Source organism: Bos javanicus, chromosome 9 (assembly GCF_032452875.1).
Source record: "Bos javanicus breed banteng chromosome 9, ARS-OSU_banteng_1.0, whole genome shotgun sequence".
Classification (NCBI taxonomy): Eukaryota; Metazoa; Chordata; class Mammalia; order Artiodactyla; family Bovidae; genus Bos; species Bos javanicus.
The window spans coordinates 89,310,728-89,331,435 of record NC_083876.1 but is presented as its reverse complement, the minus strand read 5'-3'; the positions used below and the strand labels follow the sequence as shown (position 1 = coordinate 89,331,435).

General features: G+C 41.3%; 1 protein-coding gene and 1 pseudogene across 16 annotated transcripts in view; one reads left to right on the top strand and one right to left on the bottom strand.

Annotated features, from left to right (window-relative positions):
- The window catches only part of SYNE1 (spectrin repeat containing nuclear envelope protein 1), a 497,963-nt gene that overhangs the window by 310,609 nt on the left and 166,646 nt on the right, over positions 1-20,708 (top strand). For 14 of the 16 annotated variants that reach the window (XM_061428348.1, XM_061428354.1, XM_061428353.1 and 11 more), the window contains 4 exons: positions 3,036-3,230; positions 4,310-4,450; positions 11,556-11,723; positions 12,004-12,165. In XM_061428348.1, the coding sequence (XP_061284332.1) occupies positions 3,036-3,230; positions 4,310-4,450; positions 11,556-11,723; positions 12,004-12,165 (666 nt within the window). The remainder of the gene's footprint in view (positions 1-3,035; positions 3,231-4,309; positions 4,451-11,555; positions 11,724-12,003; positions 12,166-20,708) is intronic. The other 2 variants (XM_061428349.1, XM_061428347.1) reach the window with 1 other exon arrangement.
- LOC133254196 (ferritin light chain-like) lies at positions 15,123-15,714 on the bottom strand (annotated as a pseudogene).

Sequence of the window (20,708 nt, the reverse complement as noted above, 5' to 3'; positions counted from 1 at the left end):
AGCTTCCACTGCAGGGGGTACAAGTTCAGTCCCTGCTTAGGGAGCTAAGACTGAAAAAAAAAAAAAAAAGAATGATGGTGTAGGAGAATACATGACTTGCCAGCTCTCAGCAGAGTCAGCCATAGACTGTCCTCTGGCTCCTGTTCAATGATCTGTTCATTTTGTCGAGTCTTCTTCTCCCAGTTCTAAACATTAGTGCAGACCTGTGCTAGTCTTGGCATGTGATTTAGAGTGCATTTGCATGTTTATAATGACAGAGTCCTGCATCAGGCTCATTGTTTGTGTAAAACAAACACAGGAAGGAAAGTGCGGTGGAGGGCAGTCGGGGTGGAGGTGGGGGTGGGGGGAGTCCTTGGGGAAGCCCGATTTATAACAGGGAATTCTGAGAGAATGTTTTTTCCTGTTTTTTTATGTGTGTGTTTAATGGATTTTCATCTTGAGGTGAGGCTAGTTTCCATATACTTAACTTTAACTCATAAAGATGACTAATCATTTGTTTATTTCTAGGGAATTCACTTTTTTCCCTGTAATTTTTCAAATGTTACATTTAATTAAAAAAAAAACAGTGATCCTGTCACTTTTAAAGCATAGGAAAGACTCTCAGAGCTGCTTTCCATGTGACACAGAAGCCATGCTCCTGGGCGCAGGTGGTTGCCCAGAGGGCACCTTCCCTCAGAGCAGCCACTGTACCCGAGTTCCCACTTGTACACTCATCCCTTGTCTTGATCTTCAGAAATACTCAGTTAAAACTACACATACATATGCTTCCTGAGTGTGGAGAACTCATTAACCCATCCATGCTCCATTTTAATTTAGCGAATTTGACCCCCAACCCACAAAGCTCCTGGGATACCGGCAGGTCTCTTTTTACAGAAGAAGGTTCTAGAGAACTATTTCTTCAAGGGAGTCTCATGGACTAATGATAAAAGGCAGATTTTCATAGGCCTAATAAATCAAAATCTTTTGGAGCCTAGATCAGAACTGCATTGCTAACAAGCAACTCAGATGAGTTTTATACCCAATAATTTGAGATTTAGAAAACGGGCATTTGCTATCAGTGTGCTAAGCAGGGTACTGCCATAGGCGACGTGACCATCCCTGTGGGCATGAATGGGGGAAGGACTGAGACTAACTCTGTTTCTCACAGAGTCCTCAATTTTACCAGATGGGCAGCCGTGGTATGAAGGCTCAGTGGAGTATATGAGGGAAATTTTCATGAATGCACAAAATTTTAGCTGAAAATATAGAATTCAAGGAGTCCAGTGAGCTGGCAGATGACTTCCAAACATGCATGTTTACTAGTTATTACAGAGTATTCATATGTTAGGCACTAAAGCATATGTGATAAATAGCTATTTAAAAATCCTATTAGGGGAGTTTCCTGGCAGTCTGGTGGCTAGGCCTTGGTGGTTTCAATGCCATGGGCCCGGGTTCAATCCAGGGAACTAAGATCCATCAAGCTGTGTGACTAGGCCCAAAAAAAAAAAAAAATCCTATTAGGTTTAACTAAGTATCTGCAACCCTGAAAGGTAAAGAAGTGATGATTTCTACTTTTTAAATCCTAGATTAAAAAATCCCTGTACTTTCTACTAGAAGTCAAGAGGACAGGCTGCTAGCTGAATTCTGCTGGATTGTTTTCCCTTACACCGACACAGTCGGTTTTGGTTGGGAGGGGAAACACAACGTGACAACAGTCACAAAATGGTGTGTCTGTGTGTTCATATACATATACACACAGAAGGCAATGGCACCCCACTCCAGTACGCTTGCCCGGAAAATCCCATGGACAGAGGAGCCTGGTAGGTTACAGTCCATGGGGTCGCAAAGAGTCAGACACGACTGAGTGACTTCGCTTTTCATACATATACACATGTATATATATACACGTGTATCATTTTGTTATTGTTATTTTGTTTCTGAACTTCAAGTTCAAAGCTGTAGTTTGAATGTCAGGTTCAAAGCTCTCCTTTGAGTGTATACACACACATTGTAAAGACTCACAAAATGTGTACTGTACAAACACTAAAGACAGCTTTTCAAGTGAAGAAGCCAAATAAAAGGAATAGAAAAAAAAGCAGAGATTTTGTACTTTGAGGATTAATATTTTTGTTAACATGAATGTAAAAAAAAAAAAGAATGCTTACATGTTCATTTTTTAATCTTTGAAGTAAAGAAAGTATAAATTTAACATTTTAGGATTACCATTTTAGATTATTTTAGAAGTTTAATAGTATAATATTTGTTTTTTAAGAGCTATGTGCTATTCAGAATACATTTTCAATTAGCTCCTTGTAAAAATTTTAAAACCTCAAAACAATTTTTTTGACTAACAAAGGAAATCAAAAGACATTATAACGGAACAGAACTTCAAGTTCAAAGCTCTAGTTTGAGGCATCAGAAACATTAGAGGCATAATAGAGTACATGAGGGAAATTTTCATGAATGCACAAAATTTTCTTTGGGGAGGAAAATGCATCAAAAATAAGGATTTCCTAAGTAGTCTTTAGCTTATCTGCAAAAAACAACTCGCCAGGGTCACAGGAATTCAGGAGCAGTTTACTTTATGACTCGTCTGTCACAAATGACTGCTCTGTTTGACATATTCGAGATGGTAAGAACCCAGCATTGCATTTTTGGCAGTTTTAGTCATCACATGACCTAATTTCCATGGCATGAACCATCTGGCAATTTCAGATTCCTCAGGCATTTTAAAGAAAGTTGCCAGTCTTTAACGTTACCCAAATGCCAGGCCAGCCCTGAGCATCTCTGGGATTAGAATCCCTGCCGCCTGGCTCCGTGCCTCCCGCCGCGCGGTCCCCACCGCCCCTCCCGGCCCCGCCGCGCTGTGGTCTGGCTCGGGGCGCGCGGCAGGCAGGCTCCGCGCTCGCACCGTCCACATCCTGCCTCCCCGCCGCTCGGTCTGGCGCGGCTCTGTGATTTCATTGGCCAGCCCCGGAGGAAGATGAACGCTTCTAGCTCTGTTTCCTTCTGATGCTGCTGTGACACCCCAAGGCGGGGGGGAAATGTTTCCTCAGGAGCTGGCTCAGAAAATCAAGGGCTACCAAGAGCAGATCGCCTCTTTGAACTCCAAGTGCAAGATGCTGACCATGAAAGCCAAGCACGCCACCATGCTGCTGACGGTGACCGAGGTGGAGGGGCTGGCGGAGGGGACGGAGGACTTGGACGGGGAGCTCCTCCCCGCGACCTCGGCCCACCCCTCTGTGGTCATGGTGAGTAAGGGTCAAGGCCGGCTTGCCAGTGCGCTCTCTTCCTTCTGTCCCCTGGCTAGTGGCCTGAGCTCCTTTCAGGGGGCTTGGTATTAGAGATCTTGCAGATATGAACTGAGGAACAGTCCCCTTAACTCTCTGACTACATTTGGGCCGAGGCCAGTCTTTGACACTGTAAACAGTGGCAGTTGAAACGAAGCTGTTTGAGACTCCTTAATTACTTAATGTGCTGAAGGTCAGCCCTGCATTTGTTTATAATTTAGCAATAATGCTCAGAGGCTCTGAGCGTCAAAAAAATTCCTTTGCACAGTTTTCTAGTTTTCTGGGGGAATGGGAGAATCAGGCTACATATATTTATGTGTGTATGTTTTTCCTGGTAATGTGCTGGGTGGCTAGGTGTGATTGCTTATTCTGTTGTATAAATGTTTCATAATATATCGAAGAAAAACTATTATTAGAAGAATAAGATAATAGAAAATCCAACAGTTATCTTTGGATTAAAATAAATTCCATTCATTTCTATCTGCAATGTTATTTCCCCCATCACTGTGCATCCTAAATGAGTTCATTATCCTCTTAATTCACTGTTTTCCAGCACTTATATTTTCACACATATGTACTGTGTCTTCGGTAGTATATAACCAAACCTGACCTCTTTTTGTGATATATTACTTTGGGTACATTTGTCTCACTAGAATAGTTGGAATTTGAAATACCTACAAAAGACCAAGCCTTAATTCATAGACCGTTCTTTCATTTGTATGCTTTGTGATTTTTAACCATTATTTATAAAGATACAGACAATCAAGAAAAGGAACATAAGTTAAAGAAATATTTAATTGGCAATGAAACTGCATAATGTGACATGTATCCCCTACCCACGTGTGTTTACAATGGTCCCTAGTGTCATAGTCACTTGAGGACAAAACTTTCAAATAGTAACACAGAATTTGTAAATTGAGATCTCAGTAACTCTAACTTTTGTTGTATGGTTATCTCTGTTTTAACCCGTGCCTGGTCAGGTGTTTTGTTAATATAACTAACCGATTTTCGTGTCCTTTGGGTCACATTCTATGTGACAGATGACTGCAGGTCGCTGTCACACTTTGCTGTCACCTGTCACTGAGGAGTCTGGGGAGGAGGGAACCAACAGTGAGATCTCCTCTCCGCCTGCTTGCCGCTCCCCTTCACCTGTGGCTAATACAGATGCCTCTGTTAACCAGGTACTGCCCACTTGGCATCCCTCTAGCTCAGATCTCTGAACGGATGCAGGACTCCATCCTCTGTTCTTACTAGACTGTGGGTACGGCTCGTAGACTTTGAGAATCACACCATTAGGTGCGACAGTTGCATAAACTGTGATTATCATGTGAGACCCATGCTGGCTTAACCTACCATCTCTCCTGGGCTCCTGAGATGAGATGAGCAAAAATTAGGTCACAGAAACGAGAGCTGCAGAAGGGCCTGTTTTAAGGCATTATGGCTTTAGCATCTAACAGCTGTTTGTAATGGAGTACTGCATCCTAATAGAAAATGAAATGTTCATGTCACCTTTGTAAAATAACATGATTCTATTGCTGTTGTTAACATTCATTGAACAAAGTTTTGACACTTGCCAGCTCGGATTTTGAAGATGGAAAATTTATCTTCACCATATAATATAACAAAGACTTCTTCATTATTTACTAGTTGCCAACCAATTTAAAGGCCATCTGTCAGTATATACATTAGTGCCTAACTAGATCTGTGTTTTGAGTTTTCTTATCTGTCGATAACCTTAAGTTTTATTTTATATAAAATGGGGACAACAGCTTCTCATTATGAGGTGCCTTTTGAGTGTACATTCCATTAAATATAGATCATACTAAATTAAATATCTCAAAAATTTTCATGAAAAATATTGGATAGAAATCAAAAGGATGTTTTTATAATAATCAGAATTGTTTAATGCATATTGAATAATGCTTTCTCTTTTTTACTTTAGCCAAAGAACCAAAAAAATTTTTTTAATTGCTTTACTATGAAATTACTTGTGTTCAAAAAAGCTGAAATTTATTATCAAGGGAGAAGCATTGACCAGAGCAAATGTTCTATAAGCTATATTACAAACCAATCATATTCTTTTATTTTAAAGCAGAAGCATTCAAAATAGGATTTCTGTGATATAGAGAGCCCACCTCCCTCCAAACAAGGAAAATAAAGCAATGAAATCTTTCGATAAAACAATTCTCTTGGTAAAAATCTATGGAGCTCTAAGAAAAGTATCAGTTCATTCATTATCAGCTAGCTAGCTTGCTTGGCATGAAATCTTGTGCTAGGATCCAGAGATATAATAAAGGATGAAACAGCAGTGGCCCCTGCTTTCAAGCACCTTATAGTTGAGTTAGAAAAGTGGCCATAAGTTGAATAATAACATAAGTGTTAGGGGAAATTTTAAAAAAGGAGAAGTTCACAGTATTCTGGAGGATTTGGGAAACTGTTCTCCAAATTCTGATTTTAAAATATGAATTACTCATTCTTTGACGATGTGTTCTTCCCTGTGGCCGCAGATGTCATTAGAATCATAGAAATATGGCTAGAGTCAGCTTTTTATTGTGTAAGAAAATGTATCCTATATGATGGGTTTAATGTTCTTAAAGTTTCCAAGTTGAACAATGAACACTGACTGTTGGACTACCACTATGGAAAGAATATCCCTCTTCTAAAATAATAAATCTCAGTGCTGCATCTTATGAAGTGTCTTTCCTTGTACAGGTGAAAGTCTTCTGTAAATGATGTTGTATGCAAGCATTTTCATTACAGTTGCTTTAACTGTCAAGCTCAATCAAATCTCCAAATTATGAGCAAAATTATGCTTTGTCTTAATCCCATGTTGACCCCCCTCCCAGATCACAGGAAAACTTTGATTTAAATTTTAATATTAACCTGACATAGTATTGTATAAATTATATAAATTAGGGGAAAAAGATCTTTATTTCTTTCATGTCAGACAACTTTACTCCCAGGAAGTTGTTAGAAAGCAAAAGTGTTATGCTTGGTGTTATTCAAACAAATTGACCCCGTCATTCCAGCCACATGCAATTCTCATCGAGTGATGTAAGTCAGAGGAAAATGAACAAATACTGCAACATGGCCAGTGAGCCTGCATTTACAAAACTTTCTCTTGAAGCTGAGGAAAGCGTTTAGAATTCCCATAAGTTCCAGTTTGCAGACTCAAAACACCGCACAGAATGTACACAGCTGTTTCTAGGAAGGGCCAAATATAACTGCTTTATAAAATCGCAGCTGTTAAAAAAAAAAGACTGTGTGCTTGCTACTCTGTAAGTAGATCTCCATTATATAACTAACTGATCTCCCCACAGTCAGTGTGTTCTGTCTCTGACTGTAGTTATTAGCTGAAATGTGATAGCGGTTTAGTTTACTTGAGGAGAGAAATAATGAGACATCCCCAGACTTTGCTGCAGGATTCTTGATCCTATTAAAAGCAAGCCAAGACTTGGGCTCCTCCTCGGAAGAGTTGAGGAAAGTACAAGTTTGAAAAGAGCAGTATTGTAGTAAGTAGAATCCCTGTCTCCAGTTTAAAAGCTGGGGATGGATCCTAGCTCTTCTGCTAAGCTGCATGTACCTGGAAAGTCCCTCATTTGTAATGGGAAGAAGTGCTACTTAATTCACCACATTGTGAAAGTTAAATGTGATATGGATTCTGAAAGCACATTTTAGCCTGGAAAAGGAATCAAAATGTAGTAGTTTCCAAATTTAATTCCATAGGAATCTGCTAGATAATAACTCCTTTAATGTAGACGCGTAACCAACAAGAGATATTTCTAGGGATGATTTCCTCACTATAACAAATATTTAGTAGTTACTTATAGAACTGATGAATTTATTTTATTAAATCTATGTAGTCCTCAAATAGATGCAAATTATTAATCTATAAAAGGTGATATTTTCAAATTATTTTAAGAAATTTGAGACACAGAAGCCAGAAAACAGATTTTTTTTTGTAACAAATTTATTTTATTTTATTCTTTTGGGCTTTCATTATTTATAATAGAGTATTTAAAATTTTTGCATCAAAGCAACTATTTGCTTTTCCTTGTGGACACTCATAGTACTATTAATACCATCCATGTAAGCAAAATAATAGAGTTTAAAGAAGTCTTTTTAGAGAACGTCCCTGGTGGTCAGTGGTTAACATTCTGCATTTCCAATGTAGAAGATACGGGTTTGATTCCCGGTTGAGAAGGTTAGAAGATCTTAAATGCCATGCAGTGCAGCAAAAAAAAAAAAAAAAGTGCTTTTACATATACAGTTTTTTTATGAATGTATATGTTATTGTTGTTTAGTTGCTAAGATATGTCTGGCTCTTCGTGACCGTATGGACTGTGGCCCACCAGGCTCCTCTGTCCATGGGATTCTCCACTGGAGTGGCTTGCCATTTCCTTCTCTAGGGAATCTTCCTGACCCAAGGGTTAAACCCAAGTCTCCTGCATTCCAGGTGGATTCTTTATCACTGAGCCACCAGGGAAGCCCAATGAATGTATATACCTGCCTGTTATTTGCCAAACACTCCATGGTATGCTCAGATTCAGACACTTGCACAGTTTTTAAGGAACTCACAGTCTGTGTGAGAGCAGGCACACGGTGACCATGGAGTGGGACAAGTGCTCTGAGGGTGGGAAGCAGAATGTGAAGGAAGGACGCAGGGTAAGTACCTAAACAAGGCTGGAGTTCAGTGGGTCGAGGACTCCCCCCTTTAGTTTTAAAGTAGTATAAGTCAGGTGCAGTTGGAGTGCTCTAGAGTGAGGAGAAGTCTTTCAGGCAGAAAGAAGCACATATAGGAAGTTTTTTCAGGCAGCAGGAAGGAAAACGGCCTAGCAAAGCAACTGCAAATAACATCAGAATAATGGGAGAAGCATAGATTTGGCGAAGGAGATGGGGGGAGAAATGAAGCTGAGGGGGATATAGGAAACACACCCTGATGCCACACGAAAGAATCTGAACTTTGTCCAGGAGCTAATAGTTAACCACTGAAGGAATTTAACTAGAAGCTCTGCACAGAAGTGAGCTTTAGAACAGATTCTTCAGTATCAGTGTAGACAGGAGGATGGTGATGGACAAATCTAGAGCCAGGGAAGTGAGTGAGGGACAAAAGTTTACACACTCTGGTGTCTGGTCCAGTCATTCAGACTGATGACTGATCACCAGTCATTTACTGGTGATGTAAATGAAAGAAACAGCCGGGGGGCTGTGGGGCCCTGACAGAGCCTCCCCACGTGACCTAGGCAGCCTTTCCTCTCTTAGAATTACCGTGCACATGTGAATGTGGAATCCTGTCTTACCTGGCTTCCGGTTTGCAGAGGAAGCCATGAATCAGGATTCTTACAAAAGCTCCCTTTCTGGTTGAAGAGAAATTCAAAACAATTTAAAACACTGTATAAGCCAAGCTAAATATATGCAGGCTAGAGGCAACCTTCAGGCTGACAGTTTGCAACCTGAGAGTTACGAAGTTATTGCTATAGCGTGAACTTGAACTTGAACCCAACCTGTGCTGTGGCAAAGGTGTAGAACTTCATCCTTACATGCGCAGTCGTGGTCAGGGAGAGAAGGAATGGAGAATAAATCCCAAGTGAGGTGATTAGAAAGATGGATAAAACTTCGTCCATTCACTGAAAGATGGACAAAACGTCATTTTTCCTAAATCCATTTCTTATCCTCCGTGTGTTTTTTTGGTTGGTTTGTTTGTTTTGTTTTTTCAAGTATTGAATTTGAAGAGACAAGGGGATCAACTTGTACAACTCATTATGTGAGTCTGGAGCTCATAAATATAGCAGTGTTTAAGAATGAGTGCACGAAACAAAAGAGAAAGACTGAATGACGAGAGAGGTCGGAGGAGAGCAGAGAGGGTAAAAGGAAAGTCTTTTCCAAGAAGGGATGATCAGTGGTACTGAATTCCAGTGAGAAACCAGGCAAGAGAAGATTCGAAAAATAATCATTTTATATCACAGAAAACAGCCACTGATGATTATGGCCAGAGCGCTTTTAGTGGCCTCACTAAAATCAAGGCTCAGTTGGGTATTTAGAAGTGGACGGGTGAACATATTAAGTGTAAACTACCATCTTCGGGAACTGAATTATGAAGCAAAAGGGAGAAAATGATGGTTACAAATGTGTGTGCAAATTGTATTTATGTGTAATGAGTCATTATGTTATGATTTGTAGAACTTTTAATATATGATACCCTAAAAGGAAAAAACCAAAGAAGGCTGTGTGTAGGTGTTTTCAGACGGAAAAGATTTATTTATATGCTAAGGGGAAAGTCAGTGGAGATGGAGTAGATATTAATGAACCAAAATCCTTGAGAAAGGGAAGGTGGATGAGGTTGTAGGGGCAGGTAAGAGGATTGTCTTTACTCAAGAGGACTAGAAAGAGTGAAATAGAGGTGAGTCTGAATATAGACAGACCTTTGAAAATTTGAGAAGTTGCAGAAATATCCCAGTTTGTGTCTGTGTGTACATGTGTGCACACACATGCATTCTGTAAGGAAAAGTTGGATTGAGTCATAGTTGGGGTTTTCCAAGTGTTTGAAGCAGAACTTAAAGGGGCAAAGGAAACACAGCTGTTGGCAAGAGAATGGTTTGTATCACTTAGTCAGAAATGTACTCAGGGTGAATCAGTTCAGTGATGACAGCCTGTCATGTTCAAGGAGGGCAAGTGGGCGAGGATGGATGGATATAAGGTTGTCAGGGATTTGAAAATACCAAGATGATCTGCTCGAGATGAGTGACAGGGTTAGGGATGAAAAGGAACCAGTCTCCATGCTCCAGTGTCATCAGTAAATGTGGAGGACTTACCTGGAGGCCTCAGCAATAAGAAGATGGTAGAGGGTCTCATGGCCACTCAGATATCACTTTATTTAATCCTCGAATCCACCCAGGGTTGTGCAGATGAGGGAGTCCATGCACAAGATGTGAGTGACTTGCTCCAATTCTATGGTGGTGGTGGTGGTTTAGTTGCTCAGTCCTGTCAGATTCTTGTGACCCCCTGGACTGTAGCCCACCAGGCTCCTCTGTCTATGGGATTCTCCAGGCAAGAATACTGGAGTGGGTTGCCATTTCCTTCTCCAGGGATCTTCCCAACTCAGGAATCGAACCTGGGTGTCCTGCATTGCAGGCAGATGATTTACTAACTGAGCTACGAGGATCCAGTTCTCTAGCTACTTAGAAGGTGAATTTCACCTGGGGTCTCAGGTGTCCTGACTCCTCCAGTGTCAGACTGCTGTCTGAACTCATTCTACTATATGACCCTGCTTCTGCCCTAGTATTGACCCCAAGACACCAGGCTCCTTCCTGCTGTTGCCTTGGTTTTTCCCAGGTATCTGGGGCCTTCAGTACTTTTTACCAAGACATCATCAAAAAGGCTCAGGTTTTTCATCTTAAACAGTACATCTGTGAAGTAGTGAAATTTATAATAGTATTTTCCACAATATAAACAGTACTCCCTTCAATTTCTATAAATATATAGATACACAACCATAAAAACAATTAAAAGCATATGAATTATGTATCTTGATATAGTAAATTCTATTATCAATACTAATAAAACATGTCATGTTACTTATTGCCCAAGATATAAAAAATTCAAAAGCCTCCTGTTTCAGCATCCACTTTCTTTCTTGTGTTCTTCCAGGAATTGAATAGAAGAAAACCTCTTTATTATTTGTTTCTTAGAGTAGTTTTAGCCTCCCCATTACCTTTTCCCTTATTAAATATTAATATATTTATAATTTAAGTAATTTATTTATTAACATGTTTAATTAAGACATATTTAAATAACGTATCTAACATATTTAAATTAATTTCTGTGAATAAAGAACTCAAATATTGAAAATCTGGCTATACCTGAAAAAAAACTTTTCAGAGATTTAAATGTGTTTAAATCAAAGGTTTTTAAAAGTTATTCAAAACTGATCAACATATTCATCAACATTTCAGGAAATACATCATTTAGATTCTCCTTTTTTTCTGGTTAATCAGTCTTGAAGTGTGTATACCAGTTAAATTCTTTGTATTTTAATTTTGCCAAATATAAAATAGGAATGAGTTTTGGTAACTTGAAATATTGGTAAATTGCTTTTTATATGAATCAACATTTGAAAGCAACAACAGTGTGCTTTGATATGACCTTCTTATCACAAGAGTTTACTAACTTTGATGGTTGTAGCCCCCGGGGCCAGGTATGAATCCTAAAACTTTCCTCTGCATGACAAGCACAGTGACCTAAGTTTTGTCCTCCTCTTGCATCTAACACTGTACCTTGCTCCCACAGGACATCGCTTATTACCAAGCCTTATCTCCTGAGAGGTTACAGACCGATGCTGCCAAGGTTCCCCCCAGCACGCTGCCACCCCAAGAGCTCTATGAACCGGGACTGGAGCCTTCCGCTACTGCGAAGCTGGACGATCTGCAGCGCTCTTGGGAAACCTTAAAGAATGTGGTAAGTCTGCCAGATGTGGGATTATTTAGCCCATGAGACAGAGGAGCCTGGCGGGCTGCAGTCCTAGGGTCGCAAAGAGTCGGACACAACTGTGCACACACGCAAGACACCAGATTTCCTTAGCGATTGTCTTATGAAATTAGTGCCTAATGCTTACACATCCCGTGTACAGTTGAATAGCCTCAGTTGGGTCACAGAGGTAAAGCAGTGAGGAAAGAAATGTCGTAATCTAGAAGATAAGGGGTGGGAAACATTTGGTAATATCCCTTTTCTTCTTTAGATCAGCGAGAAGCAGCGCACACTCTATGAAGCCTTGGAACGCCAGCAGAAGTACCAGGACTCCCTCCAGTCCATCTCCACGAAAATGGAGGCCATCGAGATGAAACTCAGTGAGAGTCTGGAGCAGGGCAGGAGTCCCGAGAGCCAGATGGCCGAACATCAGGTAAGAACAGCCACGACTTCAGCTTCCTGCTTGATCAAACTGGTGCACCCTTATTTATGACTGACTGCTCAAGCCGGTGCATAAGAGAGCATGCTGGCATGTTTCACTGTATCAACTGTTACAGAGTCAGCAAGATTCCAAGTGGTGGTTTTGTTTCCATCATTGCTTCAGGAAGGGATCCAAGAGGGGAAGAAAGAAATTCAGGCATTGGTGTTGCTTTTTCACATTTATTATTACATAAACTGTCTTTCCTTATTGTTGCCACATTATTTTTATTTCATTTTGAACTATTATCATAAGAATAAAAGGCACCCCACATCTACCCTCTCTGGGTACTGTTTTGTTTTTTTTTTTTTAATTAAATTAATGAATTTATCCTTTTTGGCTGCACTGCCCAGCCTATGGGATCTCAGTTTCCTGACCAGGGGTCAAACCCGTGCCCCCTGCAGTGGAAGCACAGAGTCCTAACCACTGGACTTCTAGTGAGTTGTTTAAAGAAACTTAGCCAGTGTGTCCCTGGAGGAGGGCATGGCAATGCACTTCAGTACTCTTGCTGGAGAATCTTATGGACAGAGAAGCCTGGTGGGCTACAGTCTTTGGGTCACAAAGAGTCAGACATGACTGAGCAACTGAGTGTATACCCGGTACCTTCTTATCACTTAGAATAGCTCTGAGACTTCAGCGGGCAAAGAAGCAGTTGAAGAAAAAGGGTTTCCAAGTTATAATCCTGTGGTTGTCCCAGACTTAAATCATTTATTAAAAGGTACACTGGGAAAAAAAGGAAAAAGATATATTGGATGATGCTTCAGTTTTAGGTGAGAAACAGAGTTGAGATGATTACATTAACCTAGCTCAGATACTGTTAGAAATGCATCACTTTATAATGCATGCTAAGTGCATAGGTTAATAATGCTTTAGCAATATTATCAGATTACTATTAACACTTAACTGAGTCCAAGATACTGAGGGGTATCAGTATCTTTACAGTCACCTAAATATTCGATCACCACGGCGCAGGAAAATGCTGCCTGCCCTGACCAGATCTCAGAAGCATAAAACAACCCTATCAAAGGCAGAGGGAAACAGAGATACTTTTAGATGCTAATTTAGAGCTGTGAAAGCATGGTATGATATATGTGTCTATCAAATAAAGACTGGGAAATTTGTCAGCTCTAAGAATGAAACTGTGTACTCTGTCTTTACTTAACATCATTATAGTTTTGGAACCCACAGTAACCTTGGCATACATTGCCTGTTTATATGTATAGTCCAAGATAAAATTGTACTATTTTACAATAAAGGGCCTTGAAGTATTAACACAAAAGTGGAAACAATTCATCTAGAGACAGTATTGAGAAATAGTGGTTTCAGGTTTTTGACATTCTCATAGCTTCTTAAGATAGACATCAGAGTGTGCAGGATCCATTTTTACAGGCCTTGTTTTGGTAAAATGACCGTCTGTGGGTCTTTCTGCTATCTTAAAATCACCCACAGTCCATTTGGCTTGGGGAGGGTGCTATAAAAATACGAAATTAAAACTAACCTTTGTTTGCTTGGATCAAGCCGATCACAAGGACTGTCAGGGACTTAGGTCTCTGTTACTACCATGCTGTGTTCCCCTGAGCACCACAGTCCTTTTAACTGATACCTCGGTTTTGTAATTGTCAACATCCACTTCATTGTCACCTGAGGGGCCTCTCTGGGTGGCCCCAGTGTGCTTCCCAGGGCTCTGTCTGCCCCTCACCTCTCCAACCCTTCACTGTACCTGTACTAGCCAGAGAACATCCATGCATTTGATTACAGCTTCTTTTAAGCAACCAAAAAGGATTAGGGAGTTTTCCAGGTGGCGCTAGTGGTAAAGAACCTGATTGACGTGAGAGACATGGATTTCATCCCTGGGTCAGGAAGATCCCTTGGAGGAGGGCACGGCAACCCGTTCTAGTATTCTTGCCTGGAGAATCCCATGGACAGAAGAGCCTGGAAGGAAGCAGTCCGTAGGGTTGCACAGAGTCAGACATGACTGAAGCAACTTATCATGCACGCACAAAAAAGATTGAGGAGAAGTTGTCCAAAGGCTTGATTAGAGTGAATCTAAGTGTCACAGGCTTAGTCAGCGTCCCAGTTTACAAAATTTGACTCTCTCTACTTTCAGGTACTTTCTGATCACTGTGTTTGTTCAGGGCTCATCATTCTTGTGTTCCAGGTGACAGACCACAGCTCCCAAAGACCCTTCACTGGGTCCCACAGCACTTACTAACAGAAAGTAGGATCCTGGTGGTCTGCCTTGACCTTCCAGAGTTCAGAATTAAGATGCAAATTAACTCTCAATCACCAGCATCACCCTGCCTCTCAGGCATTAGTATGAAAACACACACAAACTGAATGTACAGAATTATTATTTTGTTTAAGGGATCTAATGGCAAAAACTCAAAATTGCACATTAATGCTAAGCATTATAAATTAGAAACTATCCTGTGACTTTTCTTGTCATTAAGGCCAACCACATGATTTTCATCCCTTTCTAAATTGAGAGTGGTGATGCTAACAATTATAGCACTGAGGAGATGTAATTCTAATTCAGTGCTTACCCATCATTTGAACTTAACAAGTATATTAATGCTCTAAGGAGAGGGAAGGAAATATAAATAATGTATAATTTCTTGTATCACCACAAATCTAACATTTTCCATCTGACCTACTTTTGCTAACTTTTGCTGTCTGTACCTAAATTCTGCAAATTCTGGGACAGTGCTGCCTACATGGAAAGCTAATGGTATCCTAATACCTAAATTGGTTTCTGGCTTCTGGAATGATACTTTAAAAATCCTAAGATATGATAGAATTACTCTAGTTTTTTTTTTTTTTTTTGATGCTGCAAAAACACTTTATCGTTTCCATTTGGTCCAAGGCTTGAGAGAGGGCTCCTGAGTGTTAAAAAGCTGCCTAGTGGCTGCAGAGAGGGGTTTCAGGCAGCCCTGACGTTACGGGGACTTCTCAATGGCCACTGGTCTCCAGAAGTTCCTAGTCGTGCTTGAGAGTGAGCCTTTCGAAGACGTATTTGCCCAACCCAGCCTGGGGACCAGCCAGCCTGCAGAAGTGGTCAGGTGGTCACCCGTGTTCTTGATGAGTTTCACCTCCTCATCTAGAAAGTGGTTCTCCAGCAAGTCACAGATGTGGGGGTCTGCACGGGCAGAACCCAGGCCATGCAGATCCCAAAGGGCCTGGCTCAGGTTCTTCTCTGTGAGAAGGGCAGCTTCCCTAGCATCCTGGGTTTTACCCCACTCATCTTGAGACGGCTTCCACACGTCCAGAAAGAGGTCACGGATGCCATACTGATTTTGCATTTTCAAGAGATGCTTTGCACCCTCGCCCTTCTCCTTGGCCAATTTGCAGAAAAAGGTGGCCCATACCCTCCAGAGCCACATCGTCACGGTCGAAATAGAAGCCCAGAGAAAGGGAGGTGTAGGAGACCCGCAGATGCATGTTAACCAGGCAGTTGACGGCGGCCTCCACCTCAGTGGAATAATTCTGACGAATCTGAGAGCTCATGGTTGATCGTTAATAAGGAGTTAAGCTCAACAAATGGTGGCTGGTCCCGGTGATCGTGGACAGCTGAGTGGCTGATGCTAAAGGTTGCGACTGGAAAAAAGGTTGGAGGGTGGTCTGAGGCTGGGGAAAGGGACAACCCTGGATCTGTTCTGTCCAATCACTGTTGAAGCAAGAGACAGATCTGTGGGACTGTTGAGCACACTTTGAGAATTACTCTTTTAAAATAAAGAATGTGGGTAAAAGGGGCCAATATGATTTTCGTACTTTCTAAAGGTTAATAAAAATACTTCAGTTTTTTTCTTCTCCCCAACATGCTCTGGGAAGTAAGTAATGTTTCTTTAAAGAGCTATTCTAATTCCTATGATTTTCCTCTAAACACCTGTCTAAATCTACCGAATTTGGGTGGCGTCTTGTGCCTTTCCTCGTACCCTCTTGAAATTGAACAATAGGTTTAATTTGGAGACATCAGTGCAGTTCATGAGCTGACTTGTGGCTGTTCTGCGTGTTACGGGACCTTCATTATCATGGGCAGCTAACCCTTTGTGGGTGTATGTTATCTTTGCTACCCGAGCCCAGTGGTAGTTTGGAGGCAGAGCTCTGAGGTTATTTTGGTTCTGTTTCTTTAATATATGTAACTGCTCAAAGTTTGAGATGGACTGAGCTGGTGTAGACAGTTATGAAAGTCACAATGAAATTCATGTTCTCCTTTCTTGTTGAACCAGACGTGCACTCCGTGTTCGCCCCAGAGTCAGTTTAGAAAAGCCCAAGGTACTTTAAGCCAGACTGGTCATACACATGCCCTCCTTGTAAACACAAGTTAGAAACACAAAGAGGAACATTTCATCTCCTCTCCTTAGTTTTGAGTCAGGTGCTGTAGGAAAGGAAGCAGCTGGCCACCAGTTGAAAAGAGTTACAGATCAAAGACATATTGAACTGCTGGATTTTTTTGGTTTTTAGATTGAAGTTCACATCACATGAAATTAACCATTTTAAAGTGTACAGTTCAATGACTTTTAGTTCTTTTACAAGGTTATACAATCGCCCCCCTCTATCTGGTTTCAAAACATTTACATCACCACAAAAGGAAATCCCATCTCCTGGTAAGTTTGCCTAGTGGGTCTTGAAGTTAAAACTTAACAACCTTCCCCAAAATATCCACTCTCCCTTGAGAGTAAACTGAAGCATGGACAGAGAGGCTTGACTCTAACAGTATGGAAATTAGCAGTTCTAGGATTCCTAATTCCTTTATCCCTTACTTCAGGACATTCGGATAGCTGCTTACAACATTGTGAGTTTGAAAAGGAAGTAGTTCACGTCACTCTATACCTTATTGGTAAATCCACTGAGATTAAATGAGTGAGGAAGATTTTTTTTTTTTCTGGTTGTTTTATGATTCAGATACCTGTTTTGTCTATAATGAATTGGAATTAATTCAACTAGATATGCAGAGTGCCTACTGTGTTCACAGCTGAAATAGACTTTTTCATGAACATATGATTTAGGGGGTGAAGTGAATTACCAGCACGTTATACATAACCCAGTGAGATGATTGTGTGTTACAGTGGTGGGAGGTAAATGAAAGGAGACTCTAACAGATCTGTTGGGAAAACAAGGATTTTGAAAGTTTGGAATAGTAACAGGAGTGGGTAGGAGGCACTATTAAACATGTGAGGAAAGGCATAGAATGAGAGAGTGAGAGTGGATGTGGTGTGCATTAGCAAAGGGGGCTCATCTTGTACAGAGAATCAGTGCAGAAAAAAGGACAATAGGTCAGACTAGTTATAGAGAAGCACTTAAAACAGACCAAATGATATGAATTTTATATTTTTGGCAATCAAATACCAAAAATGATTATAAAATAGGAGAAAATAACTTACTGGATGAAAAGCATTTTGAATGTATAACAAGCAATAATAGTCTGTAAATTTATTACAATCCTATGAAAATATCCTAGCAAGTTCTTTGGTAGAGATTGATAAGATAATTCTAAAATATATTGTAAATGTATGAAAAAATATATATTGAAAATGAAAAGAGTTAAGAACCACCAAGACAGCCTTGAAGAAGATGAATAAAATTGAAAAATGAGAGTGAGACATAAAACTATAATAATTATGAGAGTGTTATATTAGCAAAAACACCACATGAGTCAGTGGAACAGAACTAGAAGCCAGAAACCCCCTCACACTACATGCCCGACTCTTTGTGACCCCATGGACAGTAGCCTACCAGGCTCCTCTGTCCAAGGAATTCTCCAGGCAAGAATACCTGAGTGGGCTGCCATTCCCTTCTTCAGGGGATTTTCCCGACCCAAGGATCAAAACCGGGCCTCCTGCATAGCAGGAAGATTCTTTACCATCTGAGCCACCAGGGAAGTCATCAGGGAAATGGATTAAAGCTGTGTGAGATACCACTAGAAAGGCTTAAATGGACAAGACCCTCAAACCAGGAGACAGTGGAATGCAATGCAACCCTGAAAAGGGTCATCTCCTTCTGCCTGCATAGTCACAATCGTGGAGGGTATGAGAGAGGCCAGACACAGGACAGTACATCAGGAGTGACTCTATTTCTGGAGAGCTCAAAACCAGACAGAAGCATCTGTGGCTTTGCAAGGCCGCCCCGTGGTAACCTCTGGAAAGCAGAAAGGCTGTAACAGGATGAAGTCCAAGGGGATTGTAGAGTCCTGGGAATGCTCACTTTCTCAGTCTGGGTGCAGGAGCATGAGGAGCTACAGTTTGTGAGAATTCACAGAACTGCACACTTACTGCCTGCACTTTTCTAGATGTATATACATACTTCAGTATCATAGTTTACTTAAACGGGGATTGGACATGAAAACATCCTGATATTAGGGAAAAAAGAGGGTCTGTTTTTTGGTTTTAACATCTCTTGACAGCCCACTCTGAGGAGGCGCTTGGCTCACAGCGAAGTCTGCGGAAGAGATGGGAATCATGCAAGTAGGGGTATACTGCAAACTATGAAATATTGGCAACTATAAAATCAGTGATTCTTCACTTGGGTCATGATTGTCGCTCCTGTGGAGGGGCTTTTTTTTTTTTTTTTTAATGCATCATTGAAATCCCAAATAAGAATTTCTCCTGTCAAGATTCTAGCTAAGGACTTCCCTGGCATCCCAGTGGTTAGGACTCTGTGATTTCACTGCAGAGAGCACGGGTTCCATCCCTGGTCGGGGAAGCTGCATGGCACAGCCACAAAAATGAAATAAAAAAAAAAAAAAAAAAAACAAGATTCCAGCTAAAGAGCGAATCATAAAATACAAAAAATGAGAAATACAGTGTATAATTGTGGTGACTGTTAAACAGGAAATAAGATGCTATTCAAAGACAGCAATAGAGATTTGTTTTGTTTTTGAATGAGTAGTCATGAAGGCAGTAGCACCCCACTCCAGTACTCTTGCCTGGAAAATCCCATGGATGGAGGAGCCTGGTAGGCTGCAGTCCATGGGGTCGCAACGAGTCGGACCCAACCGAGTGACTTCACTTTCACTTTTCACTTTCCTGCATTGGAGAAGGAAGTGGCAACCCACTCCAGTGTTCTTGCCTGGAGCATCCCAGGGACGGGAGAGCCTGGTGGGCTGCTGTCTATGGGGTTGCACAGAGTCGGACACGACTGAAGCGACTTAGCAGCAGCAGCAGCAGCAGCAGTCATGAAAGGCCTCTCTGAAAATGAGACAGTTAACCTAAGGCTCCATGGAGGAAGAGACCCATCTCAGGAGAGTGAGGAGAAGAGCATTCCAAACCTCGAGGGAATAGGATGTGCAAAGGCCCTGAGGCAGAAAGCATTGGGGATCTTGGAGTGATTGAAGGCAGGGATGCAGTGAGCAAGAAGGAAGCCCGGTACCGGGGGCAGCCAGGTGTGAGAATGCATGAATACTGTAAGGAGTTTGGATTTTATTTCATAGGCAAGAAGCCACAAAGTATTGTAAAGCAAGGGAGTGAGAGGATCTGATTTATCTTTTTAAAGGGGTTTAAGCAGATACTCCACCCAGTAGATTTATGAGAGCAGTTCAGATAAGGAAATGGTTGTGACTTAGTTGGGAGCAGAGGAGACAAACAAGATGTTTTGGAGGTGAAGGCAGTTGTGTTGCAGGAAGGGGGACCCCTTCCAGAGTCTGAGAGTGGGCTCTTGTCTAACACAGAAATGAACTGCCCGAGGAGACACCAAGCAAATGCTTGGGAAGCGTGTGTTAGCCGGGCCATTCAGAGACACAGGGATGCAAACTGGACTCCTTAAATTTCCCTCACCACACCCACTCCTATTCTTTGCAAATGTCTCCGAGATAGATTCTTTAGGTAGTTAGGCCAGAGTTTTTTCCTGAGTCTTTTGGGCCTTGATTGTTCTCAACTCAAAATAATCTGCATGCCAGAGACCTTTTGGAGTGGGAGATTTTGTTCTTCTACCTAAGTGTCTTGTAGTGGGAGAAAGGAATTAAAGCCTTGGCAATGGACAAGGCCTGGGAGAGATTGTGAAGAGAGAAAACAGGGTCTAGAAAGTAGCCCTGAGAAGCTTCAAATTTTAGACCTAGGGAGAGGAGAAAAGTAAGGGGAGGGCAACGGCGTAGAAGCAGGTGACAGATTCTTCCTGCCTGTATGATATGAGTTTGCGATTAAAATGTAGCCTTGTTCCAGACTCAGGGAAATTTGGAGTGGGAGGAGTCACGTTGAGGAAGAAAGTGATGAATTTTATTTTCAACACAGAATTGTGGACTCAGAATTAATTGCACATACCACCCCCCCGCGCCCCGTCAGATTACAGACGAGCCTGTTGAAAGCCGGGTTAATTGATTTGCCCAGATTAATTAACTTTAAGTTACTGATGCAGATGATCTTAAAGTCAGAAACTTCCTGACTTTCAGTCTGGCAATGTCATTTTGAAACTTAGGTTAAAAGGCCCCCTATTTGTTGGTTAAATGACTTCCAAGTGAGCTTGGCTAAGTGCCATGATTCCTCAGTGCAAAAAACTGCACACAGGAG